We start from the raw sequence: 16,259 nt of genomic DNA on the forward strand, positions 1-16,259 counted from the left end.
CATGCCATCCTCCGCTATTTCTGGGAAATCACATGAGAAAAAGTTAATGTTGACTTTTATTTTTACTGGACAGCAGATGGCAGTAATAGACCATTACATACTCCTCTGATAATCAGAACATTTACTTTTCTTTAGACTTTTTTTATGTACGGGAATTCTCTAACAATTAGAATGGCAAAAAAAATATGCACATGATCAGAACTCCTATTTGGACTGGAAGGTAGGATATAAATGGCTAGAAACATTAAAAAAAAAAAACTATATTAAGTCATTCGTGGTTTAGATTAGAGAGCTGCGCTGCGCTGCTGAAAGACTCTGAGCCTCCCTGTGCCCTGATAATCACAAACAGGTTTGGTGACTGAAGCTGATCCCCAGCTCAGAAAAATACTTTTCTTCGGTCTTTGCCTCTCACCAATGTAGTTTTATTGACACCGTTTAGACAAAAAGCCTCTCTGCCTTTAATAGCTACATGATAGGCAAGAACACAACTGCTGAAGATTTCCCAGCACGCCCCCTTCCCCCTCCTATGAGATTCTGCCTAGTAACCGATGATGCTAGTCCAGGGCTGCTTTTTGCTATTGGTTATCTCCTGTCCTTTCCACTAACAACCGCCTGCCGAGTCTTCCGGGACTTTCCAAGTTCCCACGCCATCAGTTTGTTTGCGTTCAAACAGAAGAAGCCGGGAAGGGGATGGCTGATAAGGGGCCGAGCCGGGTTCTTTCTCTGCCCTCTCTCTGGTGCATCTTCTTTCTAGGGGCAGCTGCCATCCGAGGGGTTTGCTCTGGTGAGTGAAAGGAAGGGGATGAAAAAGCATCTCTATTGTTCCCTCCTAGAAATGCCAAAAACGGGGGTTGGTAGCGGGGAGCGTTTGCCATATTTTCTCCGCCACTATCAAAGTTTGTGGCAAACTTTTGCAAATGGTGTTGCAATTGCAAACCTTTCCTTGCTTCTCTGATAGAGCCTCAGTTACAGGAAGATCCGGGAAAACAAGGAAGTAACCGTTTGTTTATTAAGACGGAAGTATTTTCTAACAAAGCAAATGGGGCGGGGAGTGGGGGGGGGGGTTCAAAGGGGAAACTGTGCAGGGTAGAAGGATTAATTAAACCTCTCTTTATATAGAGGTCCTAATCCAACTCTGCACTTCACTGCTGCTTTTTACATGCATGCATGCACGCACACTGTAATGATTGGCTAAGCAAGCATCACTGTCCATCTGGAGGAATTTGAATTTAAGAACCTCCACCAGAGAGGATTCTGGAGGGAGGGGCTTCGGAATGGAGCGAACAGGTGCCCTGTGAAATCAGTTGGAGTTAACTGGCTTTGTCAGAAGGGGCTGGGATTCTGGGATGAGCCTCCGATAGAGTCAGGTCGGGCTCCGGATGAGTCAGATAGGGCTTGGATGAGTCAGTGACAGGGATGGTTAGGGATAGGGATAGGGTCTCTAGGTGGGATGCTGGGAGTTGGGTGTTAAGTTGTACACACCAGTCAACATCTCTGGTTAGCAAGCGTGACCAGGCGCGGAGCCAGCCGAGCGGCGGCCTGGGTCCAGCCCTGCCCAGCAGCCCCTCTTATGTCCCATGCGCGTGATGTCATGTGCACGGAGCGTGCCTGAGCCCCGAGAGAAATCCCCTCCCCGGCCACAAGTGAGTGCTTTGCTGCCTCAAAGCACCTCTTCCCCTTTCTCAAAGAGAGAATAGATGCTTTCAGGCAGCAAGCGCTGCCTGAAATGACAGGGAAGGGCTCACTCGGACTCTTTGGAGCTTGAGGCCATGCCCCCTTTGCGTGTGAGTTGCAAAGGGGGCGTGGCCTCAAGCTCCAAAGAGCCCGAGCAACCTCCTCGGGCTCTACCTCCTGCCTGAAAGCGGAGGTAGAGAAAGGGGAATAGATGCTTTCAGGCAGCAAACGCTGCCTGAAAAGGATGGGAAAGCACTTGCTCCAGGCTCTTAGTAGCCCAGCCGGGGGTGGGGTTCGTTCAGGGCTCTTCCGGAGCCCAAGCCACACACCCCTGGGGGCTTCAGCCGCCCCTACCATTGATGGCCCAGGTTCTTTGAACCCATTCGCACAATGGTGGCTACACCCCTGAGAGTGAGTCTTGTATGTGAATGTGGGAAGTGTATGGTGTATACATGGAACTTCAACCTGGGTGGCGATTTCCAGTAAAGGTATAGGAGTTGGGGAATGGTGGTTGTATCCAACACAGGCCCCTCAGTAACTTATAAGTCTAGCCTCTGTTTAGGTGCAAACCAACTTAATAAGCTTGAGTCTTGCTTATAAAAATATGTGTTTGTGCTGACTTGACAATACTGATACAATGGTTTCTGAAGCCATAACATGTATGAACCTACTTGGTAGAGCTAAAGTAACCATGGAAGCATTTGTATGAAAATAAAGTTATTTGTTGTTGTTTTTTACTTGTTAAAAGGGTTCAACTGAGTCTGCTTACTTCTACTCACATGACTACTCGGACACAATACTAGTGGGAGTGTTTGGAATCCAAAATTAGTCAGAATTTGGTGGTGGCAACGAAACAAGTGAGGGGTTGAACAAGTTTCTCATACAAATACAAATAATATTTATTCCAACTGATACAAAATATACAGTGATCTCCCTACTCAAACCCAGGGCAGTGACCACACACACATACAGATGGAAGATCTGATCATGTATCTCTGTCTCCTTTTGTTTGGCCCAGAGGTATATGCTTGAAAAGATGAATAACTTATTTATTTGTTTGTTTGTTTGTCTGTCTGTCTGTCACATTTATATACCGTCCTATATAAAATCTCAGGGCAGTTTCAAATCAAAATTTGTAATAATTTATACTCACAGGATAGACCCTAATTTAATCCAGGCCCATGTATCCCAGTATTGTGTCTCCAGAAGTGATTATTGTGATTATTCTAGGAAGTCCACATGCAGGATGTGAACACAACAAACCACCTTTGTTCTGTTTATACCACAGGATCTGGTTTTAAGAAGGATACTGATGATGATGATGGAGAATCCATTTAGCTATTGTTAGTATAGTGTGTCCAAAATCAGGAGTTATTAATTTGTCTAATCCTTTGGGAAGGCTTAGATACTATTTTTGACAGGCTCAAGAATGGTCCTGTCAGAAAGAATAAGAGGGGCGGGGATTCCTCACAAGGGCCAACTGGATGCCTCTTCAGGGCATGAAGCCAATGTTTCCAATGCTTATTATTGTTTACATTCTGTTCAACTTTCTTCCAAGAAGCTCAGGGTGACACATATAATCCCCTGCTAAATGAGCAAAGAGGCACCTTTTAAAATTGTGGTCTTATATTTAGCAGGCAAGGAGGGAGCAGCTGGGCCTATCTATCCCCAGCACAGCATCCCTCCAGTGCTTGCTGCTGATGTCGACCTTGTGTTTCTTATTCGATTGTGAGCCTTTTGCGGACAGGGAAGGGAACCTATCTGTTTCTATGAAAACTCCCTTGGCAACTTTTTGTTGTTGAAAAGCGGCATATATACTTGTAGTAATAACTGCTTTGAAACTTTTTGTTAAAACACACATTTCTGATGATAATCTCCCCTCCACTTCATCTTCACAACAACCCTGTGAGGTGGGTTAGCCTAAGAGAGAGTGATTGGCCCAAGATCACCCAGTGCAGGGTTTCTTAACCTTGGGCCCCCAGATGTCGTTGGCCTACAACTCCCATCATCCCCAGTCATGGCCTTTGTGGCTGAGGATGATGGGAATTGTAGGCCAATAACATCTGGGGGCCCAAGGTTAAGAAACATTGACCCAGTGAGTTTCATGGGTTTAGTGGGGATTTGAACCTGGCTCTCCCAGGTCCTAGAGTAACAAACTCACCCCGTCACCATGCTGGCCAGCTGTTCATGGTCCTCAGAGTCACAGAACGGGGCGCTCTAGGACTTGCTTACTAATTGACTCTCATGTTCTACTCTCAGGTTCCCACTCCTTGCGCTACTTTTACACAGGGGTGTCGTCTCCAGGACATGGCATCCCTGAATTCATGGCAGCTGGTTATGTGGATGACCAGCTTTTCACCTTCTACAACAGCAGTGTGGGGAGCGTGGAGTCACGGGCAACATGGGCAGAAGAGGCGATTGGGGAGCATTACTGGGATGCAATCATCGTAGGCACCCAGCAGAGGTTCCACATGGACTTGCGAGTCCTGGAGGATCGCTACAACCACACAGGTGGTAAGTGTGAGATGTATCCCTCTCTAGGCTGTGAACCCTAAAGTTGCCAACTCTTTTCCTGGCCTTGTCCCTGTCCCTTTAAGAATAGCCTGACATTTGGAAATTAAATGAATCAAGTCCCCCACCATCACTGTCTCCATATCAGGAGAAGCGTCACTGGTTTGACTTGTGTGTGTCCTGCTGCAGGCATAGTAAAGGTAAAGTGTGCCGTCAAGTAGATTTCAACTCCTGGCGCCCACAGAGCCCTGTGGTTTTCCTTGGTAGAATACAGGAGGGGTTTACCATTGCCTCCTCCCATGCAGTATGAGATTATGCCTTTCAGCATCTTCCTATATTGCTGCTGCCCGATATAGGTGTTTTCCTATAGTCTGGGAAACATACCAGTGGAGATTCAAACCAGCAACCTTCTGTTTGTTAGTCAAGCATTTCCCCGCTGCACCATGAGGTGGTTAATTGAAAATTTGACAGCCTTGATTCCAGTGCTCTGAATAGGTGCCTCTCACAGCTCCACTAAGCCTTGCAGAATAGATACTCTCCCTATCTTAAGAGCTCCCAGTCTTCCCAGAGATTACTCCCACAGTGTCCCTCTGTAGTATGCCAACTACTGGCTACGAAGCCAGTAGGTCCAAGTTTTTAGGCTGGTCCAAGTCCAAACCATGAGAGTTAATTTTGTGCCAGTAATTATTTAAGCGTAACCATGCCTGGGCCACTATCCTGGTAGTGCCCGCCTCTAGCAATAGCAATAGCACTTACATTTATATACCGCTCTATAGCTGGAAGCTCTCTAAGCGGTTTACAATGATTTAGCATATTGCCCCCCAACATTCTGGGTACTCATTTTACCGACCTCGGAAGGATGGAAGGCTGAGTCAACCTTGAGCCCCTGGTCAGGATCGAACTTGTAACCTTCTGGTTACAGGGCGGCAGTTTTACCACTGCGCCACCAGGGGCTCATTAATGAAGCGACACATTCAAGACACAACGAGGGAGTTGGAAAATACCTCGCAGAAATCTCATTTGAACCCATTCAAGTGACTGTAGAGTTCCTGTCAAAAAAAATCTGTATTCCTTAGAGCATCTGGGCTAAAATTTTAGCTTGGTAAACCTTCAGCGCAGCAGGAATGGAATAGGCCCCTTTGGTGTAAAAAAAATATTAATACAGATGTTACACTATGTTGAACCTTAGTGGCTAAATAGTCACAGTGGGGTCTCCATGAGAGACGCTCATGGAGCACAAGGCCAAGATATTTATACATTTTAACTTGCTGAACAATGCTTTTTTGATCTCCTACTAAACACCATCACCTTGGTTTTATGAGTATTAATGGCCAGAAATTCATCAGCACAAAATTGTGTAAGAGTTCTCAAAGCCCTCCACATGCCAACAAGCGTAGTAGATAGTAGTGTTGCATTGTCAGCATACAGCAAGATAGATATCATTTTTAACAATGTTAAAAACTTTCAAAACAGTATCTGATTAAAAGCCTGGGTGAACAAATGTGTCTTGAAAGACTTAAAAGTTTTCAGAGATGGGGAGGCTCTTATTTCGACAGGGAGCATGTTCCAGAGCCTCAGGGTGGCAATGGAGAAGGCCTGTCCCTGTGTAGCCACCAGACGAGCTGGTGGCAACTGCAGACAAACCTCCTATGATGATCTCAGTGGGTGGTGGGGCTCATAGTGAAGAAGAAGTTCTCTTAAATACCCAGGGCCCAAGCTGTTAAGGGCTTTATAGGTTATAACCAGCACTTTACATTTTGCCCAGAAACTTGCCCAGAAAGAGCAGATGTAGCTCTATCAACACTATAGTGTATTAAGTGCCGTCTACTACACAGTGTACAGAATCTACTATAATGTAGCTCACTTAGTGTACACACACGTACACACACACACACAACTGGGTGACCTCATAAGCTTACTTTCCCTAAGGAAAGTAGGCTAAAAATCATATTTTATTTTTCTATGGAAAATTTTCAGTTCCTAAAAATTCATTATTAACAATGAATGGATTCCACTCCAATACTAGGCAAATTTGGCAATTTCAAAATTTCAATTAATGTTTTTCAGGTAACTATTCCTAGGAAGTGTGAGAGAGACTACATGTATTGTGTATGCTAATAAAAATAATTTATTTCCACATAAAGCTTTGTATTTATTTCAAAAGAACACGTAAACTTCATTCAGTGACTTTATTGATTTCTTTCCTCCCTAATCAAATATTTTAGTTCAGTTACTTGGTTATCTGGAACAATTTGAGATACAGCCTGGGAAATTAATATGGTGGCTTAAAAAACAAAACCTAAATATATACCGCTAGGTCAAATAATATACCAAAGCAGATCACAATCTATATAGGGAGTTAGGGAAATGTGTATAGTAAAACATTTTGAGAAAAATATATGTATGCAAGCAAGAAAAAAATTGCATAGGATATTCTTTTCCTAGAAAACTCAATGTTTTCCTGAAAATCCACATTTCCGAGTATATGGCATTTTGTCAAGTATATATTCATCACTTTATTTACGTTATCTCAAGAATTCTAACAATTCAGTACAACTGGCCAGAGTTATTACCCCTATATTTCCTGTGGAGGCAAACCTCTATAGACCCAAAAATGCTGTGTATTTTTCCATTCCTCTCTACTAGGGATGCGTATGAATCATGATTTGTGCACCAATTTGAAGGGCACCTTTAAGAGTGAGGAGAGCAGATCTGTACCTGCTCCTTGGCTGCTCACTGCAGCTTCCTGCTGCAGTGTTGCACTCTGTAGAGACCCCTGTGCACTCCCCAGTACCCCTGGTGTGGTAGCACACACATGGCCTCTGCACATGCACAGTGGCCATTTGCATGATCAGCCATGCAAATGGCCACCACGCATGTGCAGAGGCCATTTCCTTGCCACTGCCATATGGGGGTGCTGGGGAGCAGGTACGGACCTGCTCTCCTCGCTGTTAAAGGTGCCCAAATGACCCTTTGAATCAGTGCACGAATCATGGGTCGGCAAGTCTCCACTGTGCCCTTGTGGTTTCAGGGTCCCACACACTTCAGCTCCTGTGTGGCTGCGAGCTTCACGCAGACGGCAGCATCGGGGCCTTTTGGCAACACAGTTACGATGGGGAGGACTTCCTGGGCTTCGACATGAACACCTTCACGTACGTGGCCCCTGTCCGCCAGGCTGCGATCACCCAGCGCAAGTGGAACAGCAAGGAGAAGGTCCTGCTGCAGAGGGACCGGGCCTACCTGCGGGACATCTGCATCGAGTGGCTGCGGAAATACGTGGAACACGGGGCAGAGACATTGCGCAAGAGAGGTGGGAAGGCTGGATGAGGCACGGTGGGGGCCATGTTCCCTAGATGGCATAGGGAGAGAAAAGCGAGCTGTGCTTTTCATGGGGAAAGAAGTGGGGGGGGGGAATAGGAAGCTCCCTTATTCCAAGTGAGCCCTTGACGCATCTCGCTCAGGATTGTCTGCTCTGACTTGGCTCTCCAAGGTTTTAGGCAAGAGCCCTTCCCAGCCCTCCTTGGAAATGCCAGAGATTGAACCCGAGACGTTCTGCACGCAAATTGAGCCCAATTTAGCAAATTTATGTTTGAGTCCCACCCCATGTAAGTCAAGCTCAAATGAAGGGGTTTTGTTCCAGCAAAAACAGTGGCTGACATCCAGACTAACATTGCGCATGTGCAAGTGTTGCGCTAGCACAAGGATATTGCATTAGTTGGATGTGCTAAGTCAGGAGCTTGCATTCCAGACTAGTGTTGCGCTAGTACAGCAGGGTGCACTTACACAGTAAAGTGCACAATCTATGGCAGAAATAGACACCTACATCCTGTTTCTCTATCTTTGTTGCACAAGTGTAACTTTGAGCATCTACTCAGCTGCACGACCTTCCTACATGTGGGCATCTTTCTTTTTTGCACAAGCTCTGCATTCATCTGATTGACAGCCTTTGTTGAGGGGTGTGAGGAAAAACATTAAAGTCCTCACATGGGTGAAACTCCGGTGGTAAAGGAGTTTCGCCCAAGAATTTATCTGGAGATAGTAGGTTGAGTTCAAAAACAAATAAAGATTTGTTAAGAAACTAAAACATTACTGACTGGGAGAGAGACATAGAACAACAGACACAAACAGGCACTTACCTCCAACAACAATTAACTGACTATCTATCTATCTATCTATCTATCTATCTATCTATCTATCTATCTATTTTATAAATTCTGACTCTTAACTGACCAAGAGAGACTTATTAGCATAGCTCTTTGTGCCTCTAGTGGCCAGAAGAGGTTACTGCAGTGCTAAGGGCAATGCTTTAGAATTCTCACTTCTAACAGCCTTTTTATCAAGCCAGACTGTTGGTCTGGCTATTGTCTATACCAGGGATTCCCAACCAGATGTTGCTGAACTACAACTCCCATCATGCCCTGCTACAATTTAATTTATTAAATTGAGCCTAGAGAGTTTTTGCTTAGCAACATCTGGAGTACCACCAATCTGTACTGACTGGCAGCAACTCTCCAGGGTTTCAGGCACGAGTCTTTCCCAGCAGGAGTGTGCATGAACTGGTTCGGTGGTCTATTCACAGACCGCCTAACTGGTTTGAAAGACTGACATTTGAGCCAGTTCGAAGGTGTGGGGGCGGGGGTTTGCTTTAAGCAGCACGCACACCCACCACTTCCAGAGGATTGCTGGTCTTGTGGTAGCAAGCATGACTTGTCCCCTTAGCTAAGCAGGGTCTGCCCTGGTTGCATATGAATGGGAGACTAGAAGTGTGAGCACTAGAAGATATTCCTCTCAGGATGGAGCCGCTCTAGGGAGAGCAGAAGGTTTCAAGTTCCCTCCCTGGCAGCATCTCCAAGATAGGGCTGAGGGAGATTCCTGCCTGCAACCTTGGAGAAGCCACTGCCAATCTGTGAAGACAATACTGAGCTAGATAGACCAATGGTCTGACTCAGTATATGGCAGCTTCCTATGTTCCTATGACGCTGACCAGAGGGGCAAGAGGGTATACAGCCACCCCGCATCAGCGGTTTTGAAAGCAGCATTGGAGGGGAAAACTTGGCGGAGGAGGTAAGGGCACCCTCCCCGCTACTTAAAACAACTCCTCCCCGGTTCCGTGCACATCTCTATTTCCCAGCCTTACCTGGAGATGCTGCCAGGGTTTGAACCTGGGGCCTTCTGCATGCAAAACAAATGTTCTGCCACTGAGCTGGAGCCAGCCGGGCACTGATATTACCGTTCACGATACAGCCCTGCAGCACAAACAAGTGACTCCACCTGATCTCCATCTCCTCACACATCTTACTCTTATCGCTCTTCTCCCCCTCTCTCCTCACAGAGCCCTGGGTACATCTGAGTGAGAGGCCAACCCCGGATGGCGGCATTCACTTGTCGTGCCAAGTCTATGGCTTCTACCCACAAGAGATCTCCGTGGGGTGGCTGAGGAATGGTGCCATTCTGCCCAAGGAAATGTTGGCCTGGGGAGTGGTCCCCAGCGGGAATGGGACTTACCAGACACGGGTGGTCATCGAGGTGGACCCCAGTGCCAGTGATCAGTACGAGTGTGCCGTGAAGCACGAGAGCCTGGCTGGGGAGCTTCGTGTACGCTGGGGTACGGACTGGGGAGACAGCATGAGATGGGGTGGCTGCTTGTGGGTAGAGGAGCAGATGGGGGGGTGGAAATTTGTTCCTGATGGGAGCAGGGAGTTCAGTGATGGAGGAGAACTTTAAAATAGTAATGTTGAAATAGATACAGTGGATCACAGCATGCAACTGCCTTGCCTAATGGGATTCTCACCACTGTAACCATCTCCAACCAATGTTTTTCAAACCCTTCCTTAAAAATTTTCAGTGATCCCATGAGATCCTTTATGATTCTGATAATTCTATCTTGTACCTCCCACATCCAACGTCTTTTAGACACCTCCAGAAATCTCACCACACTGTAGCCTAAACCTTCTGTAGTCACGGATAGCTGGTAGGCCTGTTTCCTTGGAGGGTAACATTGGGCAGGCACCTGTCCTGCTTAAACTATAGGCTTCCATCCCATTGTTTCTCTCCAAACATTTATTCCAAACCTTCTCTTGTAGATTAACATACATTTGAAAACATTACAGATCCCATGATGCACTACAGATCTGAACAAATGCACACAGACGATAACAACTCAGTTCACACCAACTCAATACTGATGCCAACTTGGTGCTCACAGGTATCGCCTGTGTGTATTTGTTCATCCCATTGTTCCCCTCCAAATATTCATCTCTTATAAACAGACATATGTTGAAAACACTACATCTCCCATGATGCAATGCAAGCTGATCAAATACACACAGGCACTACCAATTCGGTGCATGAATTGGTACTGCCTGTGTGTATTTGGTCAAGTTTGCAGTGCATCATGGGATCTGAACTATTTTCAGTGTGTGAGAACCTTCAGCTTCCTCAGCACCACAAATCCCATCTTGTGGGCAACCTCTGATGGTATGCATGAGTCGCAAAATGTCCATGTGGAATAATGGGATCTTTATGAACATTTGGAAATGAATGAAAATGGCAGAGAGGCTTTTAGAGAAGTAGGGAGAAAGGATGCTAATAACGGTGGGGCAGGACCAGTCTCCATGATGGCAAAACGCTGGCACTTCCTTGACGTCTGGGTCCTTTTCTTCTTCTTTTCATTTCAGAGCCAAAGGCCTTTTTGGTTCCCATGGTGGTGGCTGCAGTCGGAGCTGTTTTACTGGCAGTTGCAATTGCTGGGATTTTCCTCTTCCTGAGTAAGTGTCCCACAAAGGCTCTTGAGGGCTGCACTAGTCCTCCCCACTCTCTCATGCATGCACATGCACACACAAGGCACTATATAGGGTACTTCACATGACCGTAAACTAGGGATGTGCCCGAACCAGTTCAACGTCTCCTTAGGGAAGCCCTCTCTTCTGATGGTTGGGTTGTGAAAATGTCTGAGCTGTCCTTTGATCTTGAGACTGTCCGGGTGGCATCCAAATTAAGAGTGAAACACAGAGTGAAATTAACTAGTTTAAAAAACAACCACAAAACCAACCAAAGCAGCACTAAACATCTGTCAGCTAAAAGTTTGTTAGAATAAATAAAACCACCGATTATAACCAGCCATACTACATGCTGGAATACCAGAATAAATAAAAACATATATTTTATATATATCCAAGTTGATGCCAGGTGAGTTTCTCTGGGAAAGGTTTTCCATATTCAGGGTGCCACAGCCACGGAGGCCTTTCCCCCAGTAGCCTAACCTGAAATGGTAGAGGGAGGGACCCGGAGAAGAGCCTCCTATGGAGAAACAGTTCAGAGCATAGAAGTCCAGTCCCCACCCTCCCCAGGTCTTGCAAAAGAAGCTTCCCTTAATGCTGAAGCCCCAAATGCAGGGGCGTAACTACCATTAGGCAAGGGGAGGCGGCTGCCTGGGGGCCCCCACACCTCGAGGGGCCCCCTAGAGGCAAGTCACATGTGAAGTGAGTGTGTGTGTGTATCAGCAAGAGGCCCATTTTAAAATTTTGTCTCTGGGCCCACTCCAGCCTCATTACGCCCCTGCCCAAATGAGTTTCGAACCCCTGTATCACATAATGATCTTGTGTTTCATTTATCAGCTGTCACCCAAAGAACCCACCAGCCTTACCCTCTTTTCTCTCTCCCTGCAGGAAGAAGGCGAATCGGCTACAAAACAGCATCTAGTAAGTTATTCTGCTCACCTTTGCCAATGCCCCCTTTTCCGGGGGAAATGATGTTTCTGGGTCTGTGATGTGATGGGGATGCTCAGGACTCATTTTGGGCTCAAGGTGCCATTTCACCCCAGAACCTACAAGTGTTGCCACCACTGCTGCTGTTATAAGCTAAACAGACTTGACTTCAAAGCCTGCACAACGTTGGCCATCCGGCAGGTGTTGAACTACACCTCCTAGAATCCCTGACTATTGGCCATTGTGGCTGGGGATGATGGGAACTGTAAATCGGCTGGAGGGCCAAAGCTCTGAAGCTCTGCTTCAAAGTAACAGTGTGGCGCTGTTAATTTGGGGCAAAGCAGGGTTGGGGGTGGGGGTGGTCTTGATTTAAAACTTCCCCCATCCAAAGCTGCTCTTAGGCCCTCCAGTGGGGGAAACACAGGCAAGATCTAAGTCATCTCAGATAATAAGACCAGGAATCAGCGAAGGGAAGGAAGCAAAGAGGCTCTGACTTCCATTGCCTTGTGCCCCACTCCCTCCAAGAAGACTCCTAGAACTGGGACTGCATAGCCTGCCTGCCATGCCTTTCTTCTCTCCTTCCCCTTTTGCAGCACGTGAGACAGGATCTGAGGACACTGGTGGAGGTAAGTGAAACGCTTATTATAGACATGTACAGGAGAACCTCGTTATTCATGGAACCGTTATTTGCAGTTCTGCATATCCATGGGGTGTCTAAAAGATACGCATTTCCAGCATCCGCAGATACAAAAGAGTTAAAACTCACATATCCGTGGTTCCTAGAGGGCCAGAAGTGACCGCAGAGGTCACTTCCGCCCTCCATTTTGTCTGCAGAAGTCCAGGAGGAGCCATTTTGTGTCTCATTTCCTTTTTAAAAATTGACATTTTCCCATGATTTTGAGGGGTATTGTGTCTTTTGGGTGCATTCCTGGACACATGGGGGGATTCCTGGACATATGGAGACCCTGCACAGCATGCCAAAGTAAGGGTTGGGGTTTGTTTTTTTGCCATTTTTCACCTTTTTTGCCATTTTCCCTCCAGCCTGGAACCTTAACCCCCCTTTCCCCATAGGAATAATGCCTTGTTACTTGTGGTTCCATTACGGTAGTACTTGAGGAACAGAACCCCCACGAGTAACACGGTTCTGTATTTTCAGAGTGTTGCTGATCATAGCTAACACTGCAGATATGTCATAGGCTGACGTTCTGATTACATTACTTGATGATAGAACTACTTTTGAAATCAAGTGGTCCTTTAGAGCAGCGTTTTCCAAGTGGTGTGACATGGCTGAGTTACTCTGTCAGCTCCAAAAGCAGGGAGTTGAAACTCCCTGTTTTTGAAGCTGCCTTGCCCCATAATGCACCAGGAATAACATGACGTCCCCAGTGCATAAGAGAGTGAGTTTAAGCTCCCCACCTCTGATTGTCTCCCTCCCTTATGCACAGGGAGTGACGTGTCCTCCTCTTGGTGCTTATGGGGCAAATCAGCTCCAGGAGGAATACAAGAGATAGTTACGAATAATAAAAATTATGTAAGAATTAAAAGGAAGAAGGAAAACAAAACAAATAAATAATCATATAGCAGCTTTTCTGGCACACCCAAAAATACCCTCCCAAAAATGTGTGTTGAGAGAAGTGTTTCTCAGGATGAAAAACGTTGAAACCCCCTACTTTAGAATAACTTTTGAGCAGTGAAACTCAAATGTTGTTTATTACAATTCCCATCATCCCCAGTTGCAATGACCTTTGGCTGGGGATCATGGGAATTGTAATCAACAACATATGGGAATCCTTTACAGGGAACACTCCTCCTGAGTAGTACTATTGAGTAATTTCGTCTGGATGTCAGACAATGTTATTTATTTATTTATCGAGGGAGGGAATGAATTGATGGGATTATATTTTTCATTACTGATGTGTGAGATGTCAGCTTGTTTATAATTCGTGTACCTGTAATTGCACTACAATGAATAAAAATTTAATAGCAGCAACAACAACAAAAAGATGCACATGAGTAGTTGCTCGTTGCTGGGCAGCCACTCCCAGCCGCGGCTCCGTTTGGAGCTCCGGGGGAAGGGGAGCACCATGGCGCCCTGGCCCCCCAAATCTCAGGAAGAAACCATGCGAGTGTGCAGTGCCTTACTGGGGTCACCCTCCACCCCCACCCCAAGCGTGTCAGCCGTGGCTGCAGGCCACTTGGTTAACCTCGTTTAGGGGGAGGGTTTCTTAGGCGGCCTAGCCTCCAGAGAACTACTGGTGGTTCTCACAATTGCTCAAAGCTGGGCTGGGCTCCCGTAGCCCAGTTTGGGGCAATCGTGTGAATAGCTTTGATCTCTTTTCCATAAACAGGGAAGTCGGGTGGGTAGTAGAGATGGATAAGTCAAGTCATGTTAGGCAAGTGGTTCTGGCCTCTCTCTGTCAAATGAGGGAACTTGGTGACTGTGCCAGAATAGTGGTAGGAAGAGATGGGCATAGGGGTGTGAGGAAAATATCCAGAATGTTACTAAAAATGTCATAGGTAGGGACCAGAGTGCCAGGTGGAGACACGAGGTGTCCTTTATTTTTATTTTTTAAAATTGTTTTGGATTTTCCTATGTGAATAAAAGGCTATTTGTACATGCTTAGGTCCACTTTTTTAAGAACCAGAAAAAACATTTGTTCCTTTCAGGAAAAAGAAACTCTCTTGATTCTTAGAAACATTCTGCCATCAGAATTTGAAGGAATTTTTTAAAAATAGCACGCACACACTGCATGCCTCAAAAACTCATCTTAAAAATTCTTTTAAAGTATGCTGAAAAGTGTCACTTCTCATCATGGATTGCCAGCAGATGGCACTGTGAAACTGCAGAACAGGCAAATATGTCATCTGGTTGCTACATATACAGGCGAAAATATCTTCCATTTTCAAATGGAGTTTTTCTCCGCCTGGAAGTAGTCTAAGACATGGAAGCCATTCATAGAGGTCATTCAACACAATCAAAATTATGTTCTACCCGGGTTTGGGAGCTGTGTGTGCTCCCAATTTTCAGTTGGTGGAAGCAAGATAGGAGGAAAACTTGGGAAGAAGTAGTTGTGTGGAATCAAGGGGGGGAATAGCTTTTCCTCCTACCTTGCTTCCACACAATCACTTCCACCCAGGTTTTCCTCTTATCCTGCTTCCACACAACTGAAAATTGGGAGTACACACAGCTCCCAAACCTGGGTAGAACACAGTCTTTGACTGTGTGAATGACCTCTTAGTATCCCCTCCCCGCCGCCCCCCCCAATAAAAAATGCCCTTCTGTGCTTACCTCCTTCTTTCTTTCCCTGCAGGTGAACCTGGAGCGGGTGGCTATCCCAATGGTGCTGCCCTGTCCTCGGTCCTTCATGATGCTGAACAAACCTGATCTTGCTTTGTTGACTCACTAGTTGAGGAAGAGAGAGAGAGCTGGCCACTGAGAGTCTTCTGCAAGAATTGTTCTTTGAGAACATGTTTGAGCTTGCCCTGTAGGATGCAGACTCGAGAAAGGGCTTGGGATTTGGGGGTGGGGGGTGGGTCACTGAGGCCAAAGGGCTAGAAATCTTCAACGTTTCAGAGTATTAACAAGGAGAACCATGTCTGTGGAACATAAGCAAGAGATGGAGAGCAAAACCTCCAGGCTTCCAGTTATAATGTTTGAATTCCAGAAAAGATGTTAATGCTGGATAGAGAGAAAAGAGAAACAGACAAATATTTGACAACTGGAGGCTTTATAGACTGGGCTGTTACCCTGAATATCCTCCAGAAGAGAGAGTGTGCATTCACCAGCCAAACTTACCCCGGAGTCCATTCGAGATCCTTGGAAGCACTCCACACACAAATTGGGCTTTGTTTTTTGAATTCTAGCTTATCTTGATCTATTTCCAGGTTTTTTAAATGCTGGTTTTAAGCAAGTTTTTCTGAAATTGCTGGAGCAAATAGGGAGAGGCAATGATGTAGAATCATTAACATGATAAAGGAAACACTCTTTAGGAATTATTATTATTATTATTATTATTATTATTATTATTACTACTACTACTATTATTATTAATTCGATTTCTATACCACCCTTCCAAAAATGGCTCAGGGTGGTTTACAAAGAGAAATAACAAACAAATAAGATGGCTCCCTGTCCCCAGAGGGCTCACATTCTAAAAAGAAACATAAGACACACACCAGCAACAGTCACTGGAAGTACTGTGCTGGGGGTGGATAGGGCCAGTTGCTCTTCCCCTGCTAAATAAAGAGAATCACCACGGTAAAAGGTGCCTCTTTGCCCAGTTATCAAGGGTTAGGGTTAGATATATAATGCAGATATAGGTTTTTAGAAATCTCCCCCACACACACACCCCAACTGGCTAGAAGGAG

At 45.8% G+C, this 16,259-nt stretch overlaps 1 protein-coding gene and 1 long non-coding RNA gene across 2 annotated transcripts; one reads left to right on the forward strand and one right to left on the reverse strand.

Annotated features, from left to right (window-relative positions):
• The first annotated feature begins 451 nt into the window (after window positions 1–451).
• On the forward strand, window positions 452–15,401 carry LOC128347895 (major histocompatibility complex class I-related gene protein-like). Its single transcript, XM_053303173.1, has 8 exons — window positions 452–784; window positions 3,934–4,188; window positions 7,217–7,495; window positions 9,518–9,790; window positions 10,863–10,952; window positions 11,853–11,885; window positions 12,485–12,517; window positions 15,203–15,401. The coding sequence occupies exons 1-8, from the start codon at window positions 691–693 to the stop codon at window positions 15,274–15,276; spliced, it is 1,131 nt and encodes a 376-aa protein (XP_053159148.1). The 5' UTR covers window positions 452–690; the 3' UTR covers window positions 15,277–15,401.
• LOC128347896 (uncharacterized) lies at window positions 10,223–15,883 on the reverse strand. The gene is made up of 3 exons (XR_008317829.1): window positions 15,688–15,883; window positions 15,181–15,570; window positions 10,223–11,159 (listed from the first exon to the last, which is right to left on the reverse strand). It is a non-coding gene; the product is annotated as an uncharacterized LOC128347896 (long non-coding RNA).
• Window positions 15,884–16,259: the final 376 nt, after the last annotated feature.

The sequence above is a fragment of the Hemicordylus capensis genome, chromosome 2, assembly GCF_027244095.1.
Source record: "Hemicordylus capensis ecotype Gifberg chromosome 2, rHemCap1.1.pri, whole genome shotgun sequence".
NCBI classification, from domain to species: domain Eukaryota; kingdom Metazoa; phylum Chordata; class Lepidosauria; order Squamata; family Cordylidae; genus Hemicordylus; species Hemicordylus capensis.

Excerpts from the sequence above, each read along its gene's own strand:
- LOC128347895 (XM_053303173.1), top strand. The coding sequence starts at position 691 with ATGGCTGATAAGGGGCCGAGCCGGGTTCTTTCTCTGCCCTCTCTCTGG. Across the intron at positions 9,791-10,862 it reads GGAGCTTCGTGTACGCTGGG|AGCCAAAGGCCTTTTTGGTT; the intron begins GTACGGACTGGG and ends TTTTCATTTCAG. Across the intron at positions 10,953-11,852 it reads TGGGATTTTCCTCTTCCTGA|GAAGAAGGCGAATCGGCTAC; the intron begins GTAAGTGTCCCA and ends CTCTCCCTGCAG.